This window comes from Cupressus sempervirens, chromosome 5, assembly GCF_028749045.1.
Source record: "Cupressus sempervirens isolate cs-2001-9-10 chromosome 5, ASM2874904v1, whole genome shotgun sequence".
Lineage (NCBI taxonomy): Eukaryota > Viridiplantae > Streptophyta > Pinopsida > Cupressales > Cupressaceae > Cupressus > Cupressus sempervirens.
In genome coordinates, this window is record NC_143122.1 from 507,549,949 (window position 1) to 507,565,443 (window position 15,495).

The 15,495-nt window shown below is 36.4% G+C and overlaps 1 protein-coding gene across 2 annotated transcripts in view; it reads right to left on the reverse strand.

The window, feature by feature from the left end:
• The window catches only part of LOC149556938 (uncharacterized), a 264,534-nt gene that overhangs the window by 141,192 nt on the left and 107,847 nt on the right, over positions 1 to 15,495 (reverse strand). For both annotated transcript variants that reach the window (XM_089831574.1, XM_089831573.1), the window contains exon 8: positions 11,270 to 11,407. In XM_089831574.1, the coding sequence (XP_089687700.1) occupies positions 11,270 to 11,407 (138 nt within the window). The remainder of the gene's footprint in view (positions 1 to 11,269; positions 11,408 to 15,495) is intronic.

Below are 15,495 nucleotides of genomic sequence, written 5' to 3' on the forward strand. Positions count from 1 at the left end.
GATTCTCTTTGAATACATCTAGCTAATGTTAACCTACTTATAAGTGGAGATATCATATGTGGACATTTCCAAGTTCTTTCATTGTAATTTGTCATAATTGTAGCTCCCTTGTTAAAATGTTAAAAGTATTATGTCGGCATCATCAAGCACTTAGTTGGGGATAACCTTTATAACCAAGAAGGTAGTTGATGTTACAATTTTATGCCTCCAAGGATAAAATGTTAAAAGTATTATGTCGGCATCATCAAGCACTTAGTTAGTTGGGGATAACCTTTATAACCAAGATGGTAGTTGATGTTACAATTTTATGCCTCCAAGGATAACTTTAACAACTATTCACCTCCGGATCCTGTGATAGTATTAGAGCAGCGAACTTGCTACCTTATGGAAGTTCAGCCATTGAATGCAGCAATACAACTGTAAACAACAGAAGATTTAAACACCTTCATTAGTGCCCTAAGATAAAACAGTATCAAAAATTGCAGGAGTTTCTTCAAATTCAGTTCAAGTTATGAATATGGCAGAAGAAGTAGAAAGAGAAACAAGGGAAACCTTGAGAGCCATTAGAGAAGGGCAAACACGTCATTGTTGTATTATAGCACATGACAGACGTATAATAATCCCCCTTAAATCTATTAAAAGAATTTGAACCTCTAACCAAGGAATTTTATCAAACAGTTGGCATACTCATGACCGTTGTTAACTAAAATATCACTGTAGCATTGCTTAATGGTTATAATCCAGACTAGCAGTTAACTGACCAGCATATTTGATTTATTGTTTGCAAAAGTTCACATCATTGGTAAATCGATATACATAAAATTGCAACACCGAGCTATGAGAATTTAATCAAGCAGCATTCTCCTCAACATCTGAAATACAGTTAGACATCTACATACTACGGAAATCATACAAAAGCCAACTTAGCCAATGTGCAACTCATAGTTAGATAACATACAGATTGATGTTCAACAATAGACAATGCTGTTAGTGGGAGACTAGAATACCTGTACTGCTGGAAGGAATATACCCGTGCTGCTGGAGGTGATGACACTTATGCTGCTGCTGTGTGAGAAATTTCGTAAGTGCACCTGGAAGTCCCCCCATAATCACTTCCGGTCTCCATGCCTTGGTCTAATTGTTACCAACGGCCCAACTATCACTGCTCCATAGGGGATTACTGTTGTATGAGCTGTCTATGGAGTGACTATGGGTGTCAATCTGTAGATTTCCTAGCCCAAGTTAACCTGCTAAACAGCTTGACACTAGACTACCCCCGTCTTGGACATGAATCAGTGCCAATGTAAAGCTAGCTCAAGTGATGTATTACCTCTCCTTCCTTGTCTATGGAATGACTATCCACTCTGTCTGCCATCCAAGCACCAATTTCCCAGATAATGACCTGTACGTGCCAATACTCTATATTGATTTCAATCACCTATTCTTCTTTCTGTTGTGAAACTCCAACTTCCTGCAAATCAATATATCAATCTGAACCTCAGTTCTGAAAGTGCAATGTGAGTACTAGATTTGCGTCTAGCCTCACTATTTTCCTTAAGGGGTTTCGTCCTTAGGAAATATCCAGTCACATTTAAGCAACTCTTAGGATTTGAGAAAATAACAAATATTCGTGATACCAATCCCAATGCAATTGCTTTCTTTATAACCTCGAAGTGAGGGGAGATGCGAACAACTTAGCAATGTGGGATAAAAACCTATTTTGTCTTTTAGTCACTAAAGTCATTTTGTCATTATGTGACTTTAAATAATAAAGTAATTTATAAATCAACTTAATAAAACAATGTGACTTTAACCTTAGAATTTCCCACTTAAATATCTCCTATACTGAAACCAAAAGACTCCTGTGACTGGCTGACATCCTAAAACAAATGCCGACAACCTATCCGGATGGAAAGATAGACCAACTAGGTGCCATTAGGTCTAGCGAGAGAAGGGGACATTACAAGACGTAATTCATCAGTTAAATACAAGGCCAAGAAGACCTCAAAGTCATCATAGTTAAGGTGCTAGTGCAACTAAGTCACAATGTGCTGTTAGGTCACCTACACACACCTTAGATAGGCAGTTAATGCCTACATTTGGCGAGAATAATGATGAAGTCAAACTGGGAAGTACAAAAGCTGCAGTAGCCATTCCAGATAATGTTATGGCCATGCATGTTGAGTGGAATTTATTTCCGGATAATGTAAAAGCAAACTTGATCTTTGTTTAGTATATTGGGTAGCGAACAGAAATGGCAAGGGCAACGCAAAATAGAAGGCCCAGGGCTTCAAACAAGGATTTAAAGCACATTATGAGAAAATTAACTCTTTCTATTTTTGATGACAGCAGAAAAACTTCACCTAAAGCTTACATACACAAACTTGACACATTTTTCACACTTAAACCCATGTCAAAAACTAAAGCAATTAAATTTGCTACCATGCACCTAGATGGGACAACATATGATTGGTGGAAGCATGGACTTATTACATAGGAACATGGTGATCAACTCTTTCGAGGACTTCACTAACAAACTAATCACTCCGTCTAACATGAAGGCCATGTTGACCCTAAAGAAAATTGTAGTATTGTAAGGGCATTCCTCCCAACATACCACTTAACCATGAATTTGTACACATAATAGAGTTAGAGGAGGGTGCTAACCCAACATTACTACTACCATTCACCACCCTATACATTTCAAGGAAGACATTGAGAAGCCAACCAAGGAGCTACTAGCCATGGGACACATTAGACCTACTTTGAGCCCATTTTCTTTGTCAAAAGTATTGGCTAAGATGAAAGATTGAACTCTTTAGATGTGTGTTGATTACAAGATTGAGTAAGAAGACCATTAAGAACATGTATCCTATTCCATGAAAAGATAAGTTGGATGGGGCTGTTTACCTCTTGGAGATTGATCTTCATTCAACATACCATCGTATTCGAGTCTGTGAAGAGGTTGTGCATAAAACAACTAACAGATGCCACTATGGTCATTATGAGTTTCAAGTGATGCCTTTTAGTCTCACCAATGTGCCTACCCGATTTCAATGATGTATGAACTACATTTCTAATAAGCAATTGCATAAGTATGTTTTGGTATTCTTTGATGATGTTTTGGTATTTGGCAAATCTTTGAAAATGCACTTACAAAACATTTGGATGAGGTTTTGAGTATCATGGAGCAACATTATTTATTTGCTACAGAATCCGAATGTGAGTTTGGTTTGACAAAGATTTTATACCTGGTGATGGAACTCTAAAAATTGGAAAATTTTAGAGTCCCAAATATCAGACCAAAGAGAGAATTTTCAGATCTTACCTACTGTTGTGTTCAAATAATTGTTGGAAACTCGTGATTAAATATTGCAATTAATGAGCCAGATCACACAAGTGTCAGCATTAATATCAACAAGAAGACTAGAAAAGATGCAATTCTTGTATTACAACGGAGGATTCATGTTATTCAAGTTTTTCATAGGGTGGTCTATTTAAACATACCTATCATCAATAAAAGGTTCCATCATTCAGCTCTACTCAGCAAGTGATATCAGCATAGAGTATGATGGACCTGTTGGGGATATAGTAGTACATACAACAAGAAGTAAAAGTAAGCATCACCCACTGCATATGCTGTCAGACATGTACAAAGCAAACCTAAATGACAGGAGTTTAGAAGGCAATGATTCTGCAGTAATGTACTCAAGCGCTAAGAAGAAAAGTACTGTGCAACTGGATGGTGACTATGAAATAACAATAATACTGATAAGTATTCTAAAATAGTTAATGGCGAGCGGGAAGAGGAGCGGGAGCGGGAGCGGGATTTTAAATGTTGGTCAGGAGGAAGAAGACGATGGTGAGGCAGATGAAGATGCAGCAAGGTTGGTCTCCCAGGTTGTTGCTGTGTCTTGCATCGGGAGCTTGGGTCTACAGGCCCTTTCATGGCCTTCCTGGTGTTGCTTCACGACTGGGGCTTCCCTGTGGGCACCGCCTTTGACTGCTGACTGCATAGATGGAAGCGTGGGAGGATGCAGAGCGGGAGTTTTCCCTAGCTTTGCTGTTGGTGATGGTGGCACCGTCGTTGTATTCGTTGACCTAGATGGGGTTGTGGTCTTGAGGATGGGGGCTGCTGGCTTTGTGTTTTGGGATCTCCTCTCTCCTCCTCTGTGTCTCCTTATGCGGAGGGTTCTGCTCTCTTAGTTTATATTTGCTGGGGGAGGTTACTTTCCCTATTATTTGGGTTGTCGGGGAGTTGGAGAGTGGGTTGGCTGCCTCTCATCAGGTTTCGGTGGCTGCTCTCTCTCTGCTTGTGCCTGGGCTCCTTTTCACAGGGTCCTTTTGCCATTCTTGCAGAGATTTTGGCCTCGGATGCTGCGGGGGTGAAGGAGGCTGTTGGGGTTGTGGCTTTTGGGGCAAGGGTGCTTGTGGATCCTAGTCTTTCGGATTTTTCTGTTGGCTCGGGCTCCTTGTTGGTCCTAAAAATCGTGTTCCTCCTGGATTTCTTCCAACCTTGCCCTTATTTAGGTGGGGTCAAACCCTTTAGAGGTGGGCTCTGTTCTTTAAGCAATATGGGGGGGGTGCTTTTCTTGCCACTTGGTTCCCTTACTCTGGCTTTCTTTGGAGGTGAAAGCTCCTATGGAGGTGGACACAAGTCCGATAGATGAGGATTATTGTTGCAGGAGGGATCTCAGTTGCTTTGGAAGGTTCCTCTTTTTATATTGTCTTTTGGTGGCTGGTTGTGTCCAGGTGAGTTTTCTTCTACGGGGAAGTTATCTGGGTTATGCCCAAAGTGTTATGATGCAGCTGCTCCATTTCTTGTTATTTATCTTTTGTTGCGGTTTGTTCTGCTGGAAGGAGATGTTCATTCTCAAATCCCTTCGAGGGGAGGCCTTTGCGGGGCTGTCCCCTGGCTTCTATGGTGGTTCTTCCTGACCTTTGGATTTTGTTCCCTGAATCTTCACTCCTCTTTCATACTTCCTTTTGAGGTGGAAGTTCTTTTAGAGGTGGAGGCTCAGCCTATAGAGGTGGCAAGAAGCTGGTTGGAAGAGGTGGGCTGGAGATTTGGAGGTTTGGGTGGCCACTACTGGAGATTTTCTTTAAAGCCTGTGATCATTGATCGTATTATTTTTTGTCGGGCTGGCTGCGAACAGGTGGTGAGGGGAGCGTTCCTTTCTCCTTCCTCTTCATTAAAGGTTGGGGGAGCCTTTCAAAACCCTTTTGGGCTTGTCCATATCTGGAGAGTCGTGTGTATGCCAATGACCTCTAACTTTCTCATCCATTATCTAGCAAATTGTATCAGTGTGAAAGGAGGGTTTCTTTCCTTTGGCCCTGCGTGCTGCTCTAGCTTTATCTTCCTATCTTTGTGCAGCAGTTTCAGTGGTTAGCTTGTTTGTTGGCCCTAGATGCTGCCCGGGTGAGCAGGTTGTTAGTGGTTGTTTCTCTATGCTGATCTGGTAATAGTTTGGGGTCTTTGGCTCCTTTATTACATCTGTTTGCAGTCTGTTCTGTGGATGTTCTTCTTCTCTTGGCTGCTGTTCTTTTCTTCTGGATTTGGGAATCTGTCCCTATCCTAGGAAGCATCGCGTCTTGTGGGTTCTGGATCCCCGCCAAAATCCATCTGTATGGGGTTTCAGGTCCTCTCAAAACCTGTTTTCCTAATCAAAAACAATAATACTGATATACTGTGTTGCTGCAAAATGGTAATTCCAGAAACAATTAAAACTGTGCCTTTCAGAGCTGACAAAGATATTAAAAATGGTTTCAACTAATCGTATAATATCCTCTGCAACAACAATAGTCAATATTAAGCAAGTTACATACTCTTCTGGGAAATAGCAGTAGCAAGATGTACAGGTTATGGCAGAGTATGTGCGGCAGATTGGATGAGACAATATGTTGGATTTTATATCTGTATATTGGGGGTTTCTAAACCATCAATTCCCCAATGTACACAGAAGATTCAGTGTCATATATGGCAAGAAGCAATGTGTGTATTGAAGTGGAGAACTCTTTAGTAGTTTGAGCCTCAAGTCAGAAAATTCATGCAGCAAAAAACAACTTAGAAACAAAACAAAGATCTCTGTCACAGACAATGAATATGGTTGTGTAATAAAATTTAATAGTTCATTGAGAAAGATTTTGGAGGCAAGATTGGATATAATCCTGATCTTCAGTATTTGACCCGTATCAGATTTCAGTTACATTAGTAAGTTTGGAAAACTTATAGTATATACAAAGGATTCAAGCATTTTCCTCACCTACAGCATGAAGCCTATGCCCACCTCTATATGCTGGTTTGATAAATTAAATTGTTTTTGATACCACCCAGAGTCTCTTTTATCCGGAGAAGGCCACAAGCCATATTATTTACTATAATTCGTAGGTGAAATCTTTTAATTTATCTCTAATATTAGTTTGTAATTGATGCAGGTTTGGATATGCAAGGATACATTGAAGAAGAAAAATTCAGAAACACAGGATCCGTCATATCTATTCACAACCATGGGAGCACACGCAATCTTCAGGAGAGTTGCTTGTAGAGAGGAATGACAGAAGAGAACCCTTGTGCGCATTGAATATCAAACCAAATAGTCTTCACAAATATTACTCACCGTTTGGAGTTTTCCACAAATTTTAAGCATATTCTCTGGACCATATTTGAGGAAGTTTCTTCAATAGACAAGGTGTGGTGGAGAAGAGGTCTGTGTGTTTGAAGGGTCAACGTATCTATGTTTCCAAGACGTCTGAAGAAAAAGAGTATGCACTCAAAGGAATCAACATGACGTAAAAATCATTCTCGATTATACATGGTTCAGATTTGGCAATTATCTAATGCTGTCAAAGTCCATGGTTCACGCCTAAGTTACAAAACTGCCGATTATATTAAATTAAAATTACATTATGAACTCATGGGTTAGTTAATTGTTATGAAGAGGTGTGATTTTTAGAAGGAAACCGATACCCCTTGTTGCCTTATAAATATATGATGTAAAATACAATAATACACGATTCATAGTCATATTTTAAATTTTACATATCCCATGCTTTATGATGTATTTTATTCTTCCAATGGTAAATAAATGAATTTTTGAACTAAGACTATGGATGTGGATTATCGATTGAATTCTTGTGCAAGTCTAGAGTTGAATTGTATTGGATGGATCATCTATAAAGAGTGTCTCCAGTACAATTTTATTTCCAAATCAGTAAGAAATATTTATTTAATTTACTTGTTTTAGAGTTTTAAATTATTATTTAGTTGTGTCTTTATAAATGTTTTTTATTAATTTCTATAAATATTTTAATATTCAGATAAGTGGACTGTGTCATATTGCATTTTAAATTTGATAAACATAAATATTGTGAAATATTTTATTTGTTTCTGTATTTATGTCTAGTGTGTCCCCGCCGGAGTTAAAGTGCATCCTAGAGTAGTTTAAAATTGCATTTATATAATTGATCCGTCACATCTAAATTGTTAAAAAAAGTTATAGTTTAGATATATTGAACTTTATAAAGTTGTACGTTTCGACTTATAATATTGACTCTGATTGCCCATTTAATTAAGCACTGGTCTTTTATTCTTGATTCATTATCCATATGTTGGCAACTGTTTCATTTCTTTCTTTTGAGGAATTAATATATTCATTTGTTGCAATCACCCATAATAATCACTTTTATTTGAAAACTCTCATATATTCATTTATCATTCTCAGTTCATAATTTGTAGGATAAAACTTTTTCTATTCTTGTCGTTTTGAAAAGTTTTTGTTGCATTCGCATTCTAATTTATCTGCTATAAGCATCTTGGATTTAAGGTTGTTGTCCAGGATCAAGTACACCCGCCTCGGTTTTGCAAAGCCGAAAGCGCAGGGGATTTGGCTTGTATCGATCAATCCCGTCAAGATGGCCTTAACCAGTTGGATATCCCAACATCGAGCGGGCAAGGATCGTACGATTCCAATCTTATGCTCAACAGTTTATCAAACAATCGAGAACTTTGAATGTCAAAATCCCTTTTAGCCATGAACTTACGCTAACTATTAGCATCACTTCAGCGTAGCACCATAACCCTTTGAAAATAGACCTCTAATCTTACATTCACCTTCAGTTGTAACTTCGGGAAGCATTAAAATGGACCTTACAAAGCTATGATTAACCCTTAGACATAGCATCGAATAACTTTTTAAAATATGCTTACAACCTTACGCTTGCATTTGGAAAGTAAGTTCAAGCAACCTAATACCTTAATGTAAAAACCCTTTACGTACTTACGCTTAGGACCAAAGCATATCTTCGGGTGACCTAACATGACTTATGCTTCTACGTTTTCCCTTGGAGCGTATCATCATAACTTACTTTAAACATAAGCATTTTGACCTACAATGCTACGCTTGACTTCTGGATTGTAAGATCAAGAGAAACTTTTACCCTTGAGGAATATACTTACGATTCTATGCTCAACTCTTAGTTCAGGACACATTTTCACTTTTATCAAATGCACCTATGACATCACGTTCATAACCCTAGGCATAAGATCAGGACATACTTTCACCTTAATCTTTCCTCTTATGATGATACGTCTAAACCTCTAGATGTAAGGTTGGAACACTTGGATAGTAGCCCATACAATGCTACGCTCCTATGTAGTCGTGAGATCGAGAAAGGATGGAATATTCTCATTATGATTTACGCCCTCTCACTAGGACATAAGGCTTGGGAAAAACAGAATGTCAAACCTTGGGATAAAATTTTCGACTAAGTTTATGACATGGTTTAAAACATTTCAACATAACCTTGAGTTATAAAAGGATGACATGAAATTTCAACCCAATTTAGGGCACTGGTTAACCAATTTAGGGTTTCTCTACTAAAACCTCTACAACAAAAATATGGAAACCCTAATTTAATTTATTTACCTGATTTTCATAATATTTTGCAATATGTTTTGGAATGGTGAAAATTCAGGCCATCACAATGGTGGGGTTTTAACTTGCATTTGCATGTGGGGAAAAGATGAACTTGCCTTTCCTTTGAGAACGGGATTTTACACCCAATTGCATATGCAAGTACTATGAGATCTCACACATGCAACTTGGAGAAGAAGACGGAAAATAGAAAGAACAACTTCATGTACATAAAAAGAAATGCAAATCTGAAAATGGAAATGACAAAGATTTGCAGGAACAAACAAACCATACACAAATGCTTTAAGGAAAATAACAAAAAAATTTTACCTCGACTTCACCGAAAATGAGAAAACAAGTCTTTATCCAAAACTTGAGCGAATCTAAAATAAATCTAAGAGATTTAGGATTTTAGATTTGTCCAAAAGCCAAAGATTTAAATAGGTTTTGAAATCCAAACCTTATGGCTCATATGCACATGTGGAGATAGAGAGATACAATGCCCAAAATGTGGAACAAACTTTGACCTAGCAAATGTAAATGCAAGAGCATGTAAAAACGGTGCCTAGGGCAAGAGACTAACTTGCTAGAATGATGAAAAACAAGTTAGAAGTTGAAATACTTACCCTATCATACTTCTTAAAGGGATTCAATGCCAAAAATGCCTAGGAATGAAACGTTTTGAATGATGATCATGCCCCAAACAAGCTATTTTAGTCAAAACCTTCAAAAATCACCATTTTTAGCTTAGTGGAAATTCACAGCCTTCAAATGCCCTTTAGAGAAGTATTAACATGTTGCAAAACACATGCATTCTTGGTAAAATTGCCGCCTAGATTGAATAGGGCACTTACTAGCCAAAATGTGTTTTTGGGAAGTCATTACATGTTCGCAAATATATGCATTTCCTTGGAGAATTGCCACTCGTCTCTTTATAAAGGAAAATGTAATTTTTAAAGGCGAACACATGTTGGCAACATGTGTAATGGCAAGTAAAATCACCACCCCTATCCTTAAAAATTACACCTTCACTATACACGTTTTAATAAGTCATTAACATATTTTTCAAAGCACATGTAAAGGGTAGAAAATCGCCACCCATGAATCTTTAGCCTATGATTAAGTTCATAACCCACATTTGAAATTGACTGACATATTTTAAATGACATGCTATTGAGTTAAAAATTGCCATTCTTCTCTTAGTGGAAATGCAAGTCATAAAAAAATGCATTTTTCGTAGGCATTTACGTGTATTTTAAATATATGCAGTTGGGTTAAAAATCGCCACCTTGACTTAGGCTAGGTGAAGATGAATTTTAAAACACCATATACACATGCAGTTGGGTCAAAAATTGCCAATTATGTGCATTTGCATATTATAAAAACATGCAAGTTGATTTGAAAAGTCCGTAAGTGATTATTTTAAAAGATGTAATGGTTTGAAAATTCTGCAGGTACTCTCTGATTTGTTGAGCACTTTAGTTTTTTGCTGGGCAATTTTTTACAAGTTCAACTCTCAAACTTTTATAAATGCAGAGAATGTGGGTATGAATGCCAATGTAGGTAAACTGCCAGTTAAAATGCATTTCTTCGCACATTGTTTCTTCTATAAACCATGTATTTCCTCTTTCGAGATGTCAAATACATTTTGTAAGTGAATTTTACAAGGAAAATCTGTTTCTCTAAAAACATTAATTTTTAGTGCTCTCTAAATTAGAGTATTTTTTGAGTATTTACCAAGTTGAAAATTTGGTCTTCCCAAGTGCTCTATGAGACCGAGTCTGTGAACTATGGTGCCTGAAATATAAAGGAATCAGTATGTTACATGTAATTCCCAAATGAACCTAAGCCTTGCAACAATAATTATATTCTAGGTCTAGTTATCACTTGTGACCTCTTGTATTTGAGTATTCTCTGCAGAAGCATCATGTTAGTTTCCCAAGCCTGAACTCTAGGAAAAGCTTTCAGCACACTGGCCATCTGCACTCCTGATATGTGGCAGTGTTCAACAAACTGGAATTTGATGATAACAACAGGTGAATTTGGAAATTTCAATTCTTGCTGGTCATTTAGATTGTATCCTATTTTTCAGACATAGGAAATTTCAGGTACTTATCTATCAAAGTTCTTTTTTAGTTTCAGACTTCCAATACTATGGATTTATAATTTATATCACAGTAAAAAGTGCTCAAACACCTAGAAGGGAACAAAAATGACTGCCCGCTCACAATCCTAAGCCAATTTAACTGGTTCCGAGGAATCTCCATAAAGATTTCTTTAATGTAGTCATATAAGAAATCTCTAAGAAGCAGAAGAAATTAACAAACTAAGGTTGTACATTATACAGAAAAGATTACCACAAGAGTTGCAGGAGTAGGCAGTTGAGAAAGGATGTCAGAAGAACTTGCAACATCACAGTCCCCAATAGTTGTCCCGGCCTTTCCTTGAGTGCTGCTAGGAAGATCATTATCTGATAGTGCTATTTTTACACCTTCCTGTGGGAGACAAACAGCGCAAGAAGATTAGGAAAACAGAAATATGCAAATACATATTAGAAGTGCTATATTCAATTACCATTAGTTAAATCTAAGAAGCCAAAAGTAATATTGAACTGAAACTAAAAGAGAATGGGTGTCAAAGGGAGGCACTCATTCTGTCGCTGCTCTTGTTTTCATCTTCTTCTTTTTAAGATTTGTACTGGAAAAATACAACTGAAACACAAAAAAATGGGATGGAGAATACCTCTCGAAACCTCTCAGCTGTGAACATTATCATGTGAAGTTTAATACAATATAAATAAACCAACCAGAAATAATTATTATCAAATCAACTAGGAATAAATAATATATCACTAGTTTAGGAAGAGGATTCCCAAGAAGAAATCAACAAATATATCATACTTGATTTGATTCTCAAAATAGATGTCGGTTTAATATTCAAATGTGAAAAACAAAACAAAGCCAATGCATTTAACTGTAGTTAAGCTTTAACAGGGTGCAAGACTTTAAAATGGAAGGGCTGTTTGCATAATGTGGCTCAACCCTACCACTTAAGATGAGACAACAAAACAAGCTGCCACAGACAACAAGACATGGGAGAAAAAGAAAACTTCAGCATTTCATCAAAAAGCTAGCACAATTTTCTTATCATTTAGTGAGCTATATTCCTCCTCGCATCAAAAAAATGGATCGATTGTCAGATCCTTACTGTCCTAAAATCACAATAGGTATTTAAACTTGTCAAGCAATTAAGAATTCTTTTTCATTGCAAAAGTGATTGAACCTAACAAAGACGCATTGCAAAGTTGACTTGAAGATAATTGCGATGATTTAAAATTTTGATATGCTTATTGTTTGCAACATACGTCAAACATGCCAAAAATGTAACAATTCACCCTACTTATTCTTTTCTAATTTTTGAATAGAAACATGCAGTGCTTTCGCACTTTATGATCACCTAAATCACAAACTGAGCATCCGTAGGAGATCATATTGTGTTTTGACCACACTACTTACTACTATGTATGCAAACAGAATGAAATGGTGACAAACTGACCATAGCATACAGGTTGCAGTTACACCACCAAGCTCAATCAACACTACTCAACAGACGGCGTTTGTTGATTTCAAGCCACTGACTGAATGTCTAAGCTTGTTCAAACCAAAAATGATTTGAGTAAATAAACTCTTTCAACACCAAAATGGGCTACTGAAATATATTGAGTATAGTGGTCAACCAAATAAAACCTATCAGCATGCAATGCATATGAATAAATAGAAAACCATCCAGTTTTACACAACAAAATGCTTACAAATGTATACCTCTAGTGATACTAAATTTTAAGGGTTACAAGACAACCATGGAGGCATTACAAAAAAGCATAAATGATTGATATATTGCTGGAAAAAGTCAAACTCTGCAATAACCAAAATTAGTCTAAAAGACTCAAATGAACATGGACTATTGCAATGTCCCTATTTTCGGTCCCATGAACATTGTAGTTAGCTCCAGCTTCCTCAATGCATGCAGTTTTTGGCTTGGAGCTCAGAGTTAGTTTTGAGGACATCTATGACCCTTTTCAAAGCACCTTTGACTTTTTGTTTCATCTACAAGTTTCTAAGAGAGCTCATCTATTTATATTCATCTAATTGGCTCCAACTATGCCTGCAACATGATTGCTTTGAGTCAACTTCCTAGATGACATTTGGTGGGGATTGTATTGAGTGTCTTCTTAGCTTCACCATGCTCATATTGAGGATGATCCTTTACACTGACATGGATAGGCCTTCTTTGGGTGAGGTATATGAGGGCATCAAAACAATGACTACAAAGATGAAAATCATTATAAATGTAAGAGCAAGATCTTGAACAAAAATTCTTCAAAAGGCTATACAGAAAGCATTGTAGAGAGATGGAATAAAATTACCACTTAATTGCATCTTCTTTCCTTTGCATTGAGTCGCAAATATTATTATTCTTCTCAAGCTTAAGTGGCATCAACAATTGCCTTGTTCATAGATCTTGAGTTTCTCAAGCGTACAAGGCAGCACTTCGCAAACTCTTTGATGGTAGTGACATGCAAGAACTGAAGAGCACAATTATTGTCTTGATAGTCTTTGGGAGAAGCCTATGGTTGATGGCCATAATTGGTAGTACTTCCATGGAGAAAAATACATGCACCTTCAACCTTTTGCAATCAAAGTTTTATCGCACATATTTTGTTACCAAGAAAATCTTTGAAGTTCTATTAAGATTTTAATTTTATAATTTATATTTTTTATCTTTGTAAATAACTCTTCAATTTGTTTCAATAGATAGCTAAGTATTATAATGTCCCATTTCAAGCACTTATAGCATTATGTAGTCATAAGCCTATTTTCTCATGATCTGGTAGGCTAACCAAGAATTAAGGGACTTTTGAGGCCATTAGGCCTAGGTAGTTTTAATTTCTGAGTTGTATGGCTATAGTTTTGTGCATACTTACTATTTATAGTAAGTCATTCCAGCATGATCAAGACCTTCAATAATGACAACATATTGATGGGAGAGTCGAGACATAAATGGTAAAATTTTGGGGACATTAGGAATTCAAAAGATGAATTCATAAAATATTAATTTTGGCTTAAGGGAGCTTAACGCAAATTATTAATGGGTCAAATCAATATTATACAGTGGATAAAACGTGACAAGAAGGAAAAAGACGAAAGAACGGGAGAAGGAAACTGAAGCATCGTCGTTTTGAGCATTAAAGAAGGATTAGGAGTTCATTTTCACGATGCTTCGATTATTGTTCGTTTGGAGAACTTGGGTTTCTCTTGGAGGAACATTGGGAGAGTTTACATCTTCCATGTCAAACCTGTGGATGCAAACCTTTAGGCCATCTTTGGTGGATTGGATGTAGCCCCAATTCATCACTGCAGCGGATTCAAAGCAGAGTTCACGTTGTATACTTCAAATCTGACTGTTATTGTTGTTTGTAAGATTGGACTTTATGATTTTATTGTATTGCTGGTTTATAATACAATAGCTATTCTGAAGTGTTATAATTGAGTCTTTATTTGAGATTATTGTTCATTTACAGGAAAATATTGTTGGGTTATATTGCATAATTTACCTATAATATTCTGAAACTATTTTGAAGAAAATTTGGGAGATAATAGCGTACTCGAATATTACAATGATATCAGAGCATTGTATCCTACCAACCTGTGTGGTCTCAAGAATTTCATAAAGATTAATTGCAGAATTAAGGCTTCTCACATATTTGATATTTAAATTGGAGTTTGGAGAATAAATCTATTATGAATGTATTTGGCTACAAATTCTGGCTGAAAAGAATAAAATTTGGTGACTATTATTGTTGTAGGTTTTCAAAATAGTAGCATCATGTTCCCAAGTATATGTTAGGAATGAAAGATAAATATCTAAATAAATAAATATATATATATATATAGCAAAGCGAGTATTAACTATTATAAAGTCAAAGGGCTTTGATTATCTTATGGTCATGGGTCTAAAATCTGAAAGTGCATAAAAGTTTAATATCACACATTATAGTTATCGTAAGTCAATGTTGTGGACGTAAGGAAATTAAAGGTTATCTTTGTTTCCTTAAAAGTGTGATTTATGATTCCAATATTTAGCGACGTTCTAACCTTACTTATTGGCACTTAAACAAATTAAATTAAGAGCTAAGAACCATTTTGTTGAGATTAATATTGGTACAAATATTTGGACTCATTAGTGAAGAATGATTTTTGACAATATATGGCCTACCATTTAAAAGTTTGAATGGGGCCGAAGACAATAGTAAAACTTTTAAATTTCTTTTGCTAGGTGGAAGTATATTATTGGATTAACATAAGCCAATTTTTTTTTTTAAAAGACTATTGTCGAAGAACTAAATGTTCAATATTGAGGACCAAGTGTTTTTCTATGCATAGAAGAGGGTAGTTATCGCAGAAGTGAAGAGGAAACAAAAATGATTCATTGTCCATGTCGTTCGAATGTTGGTGTTGCAAAAATTTCAACAACTATTAGTTTTCAAAAGCGAGTATCGACAATTTCTACACCAAGTTTAGAG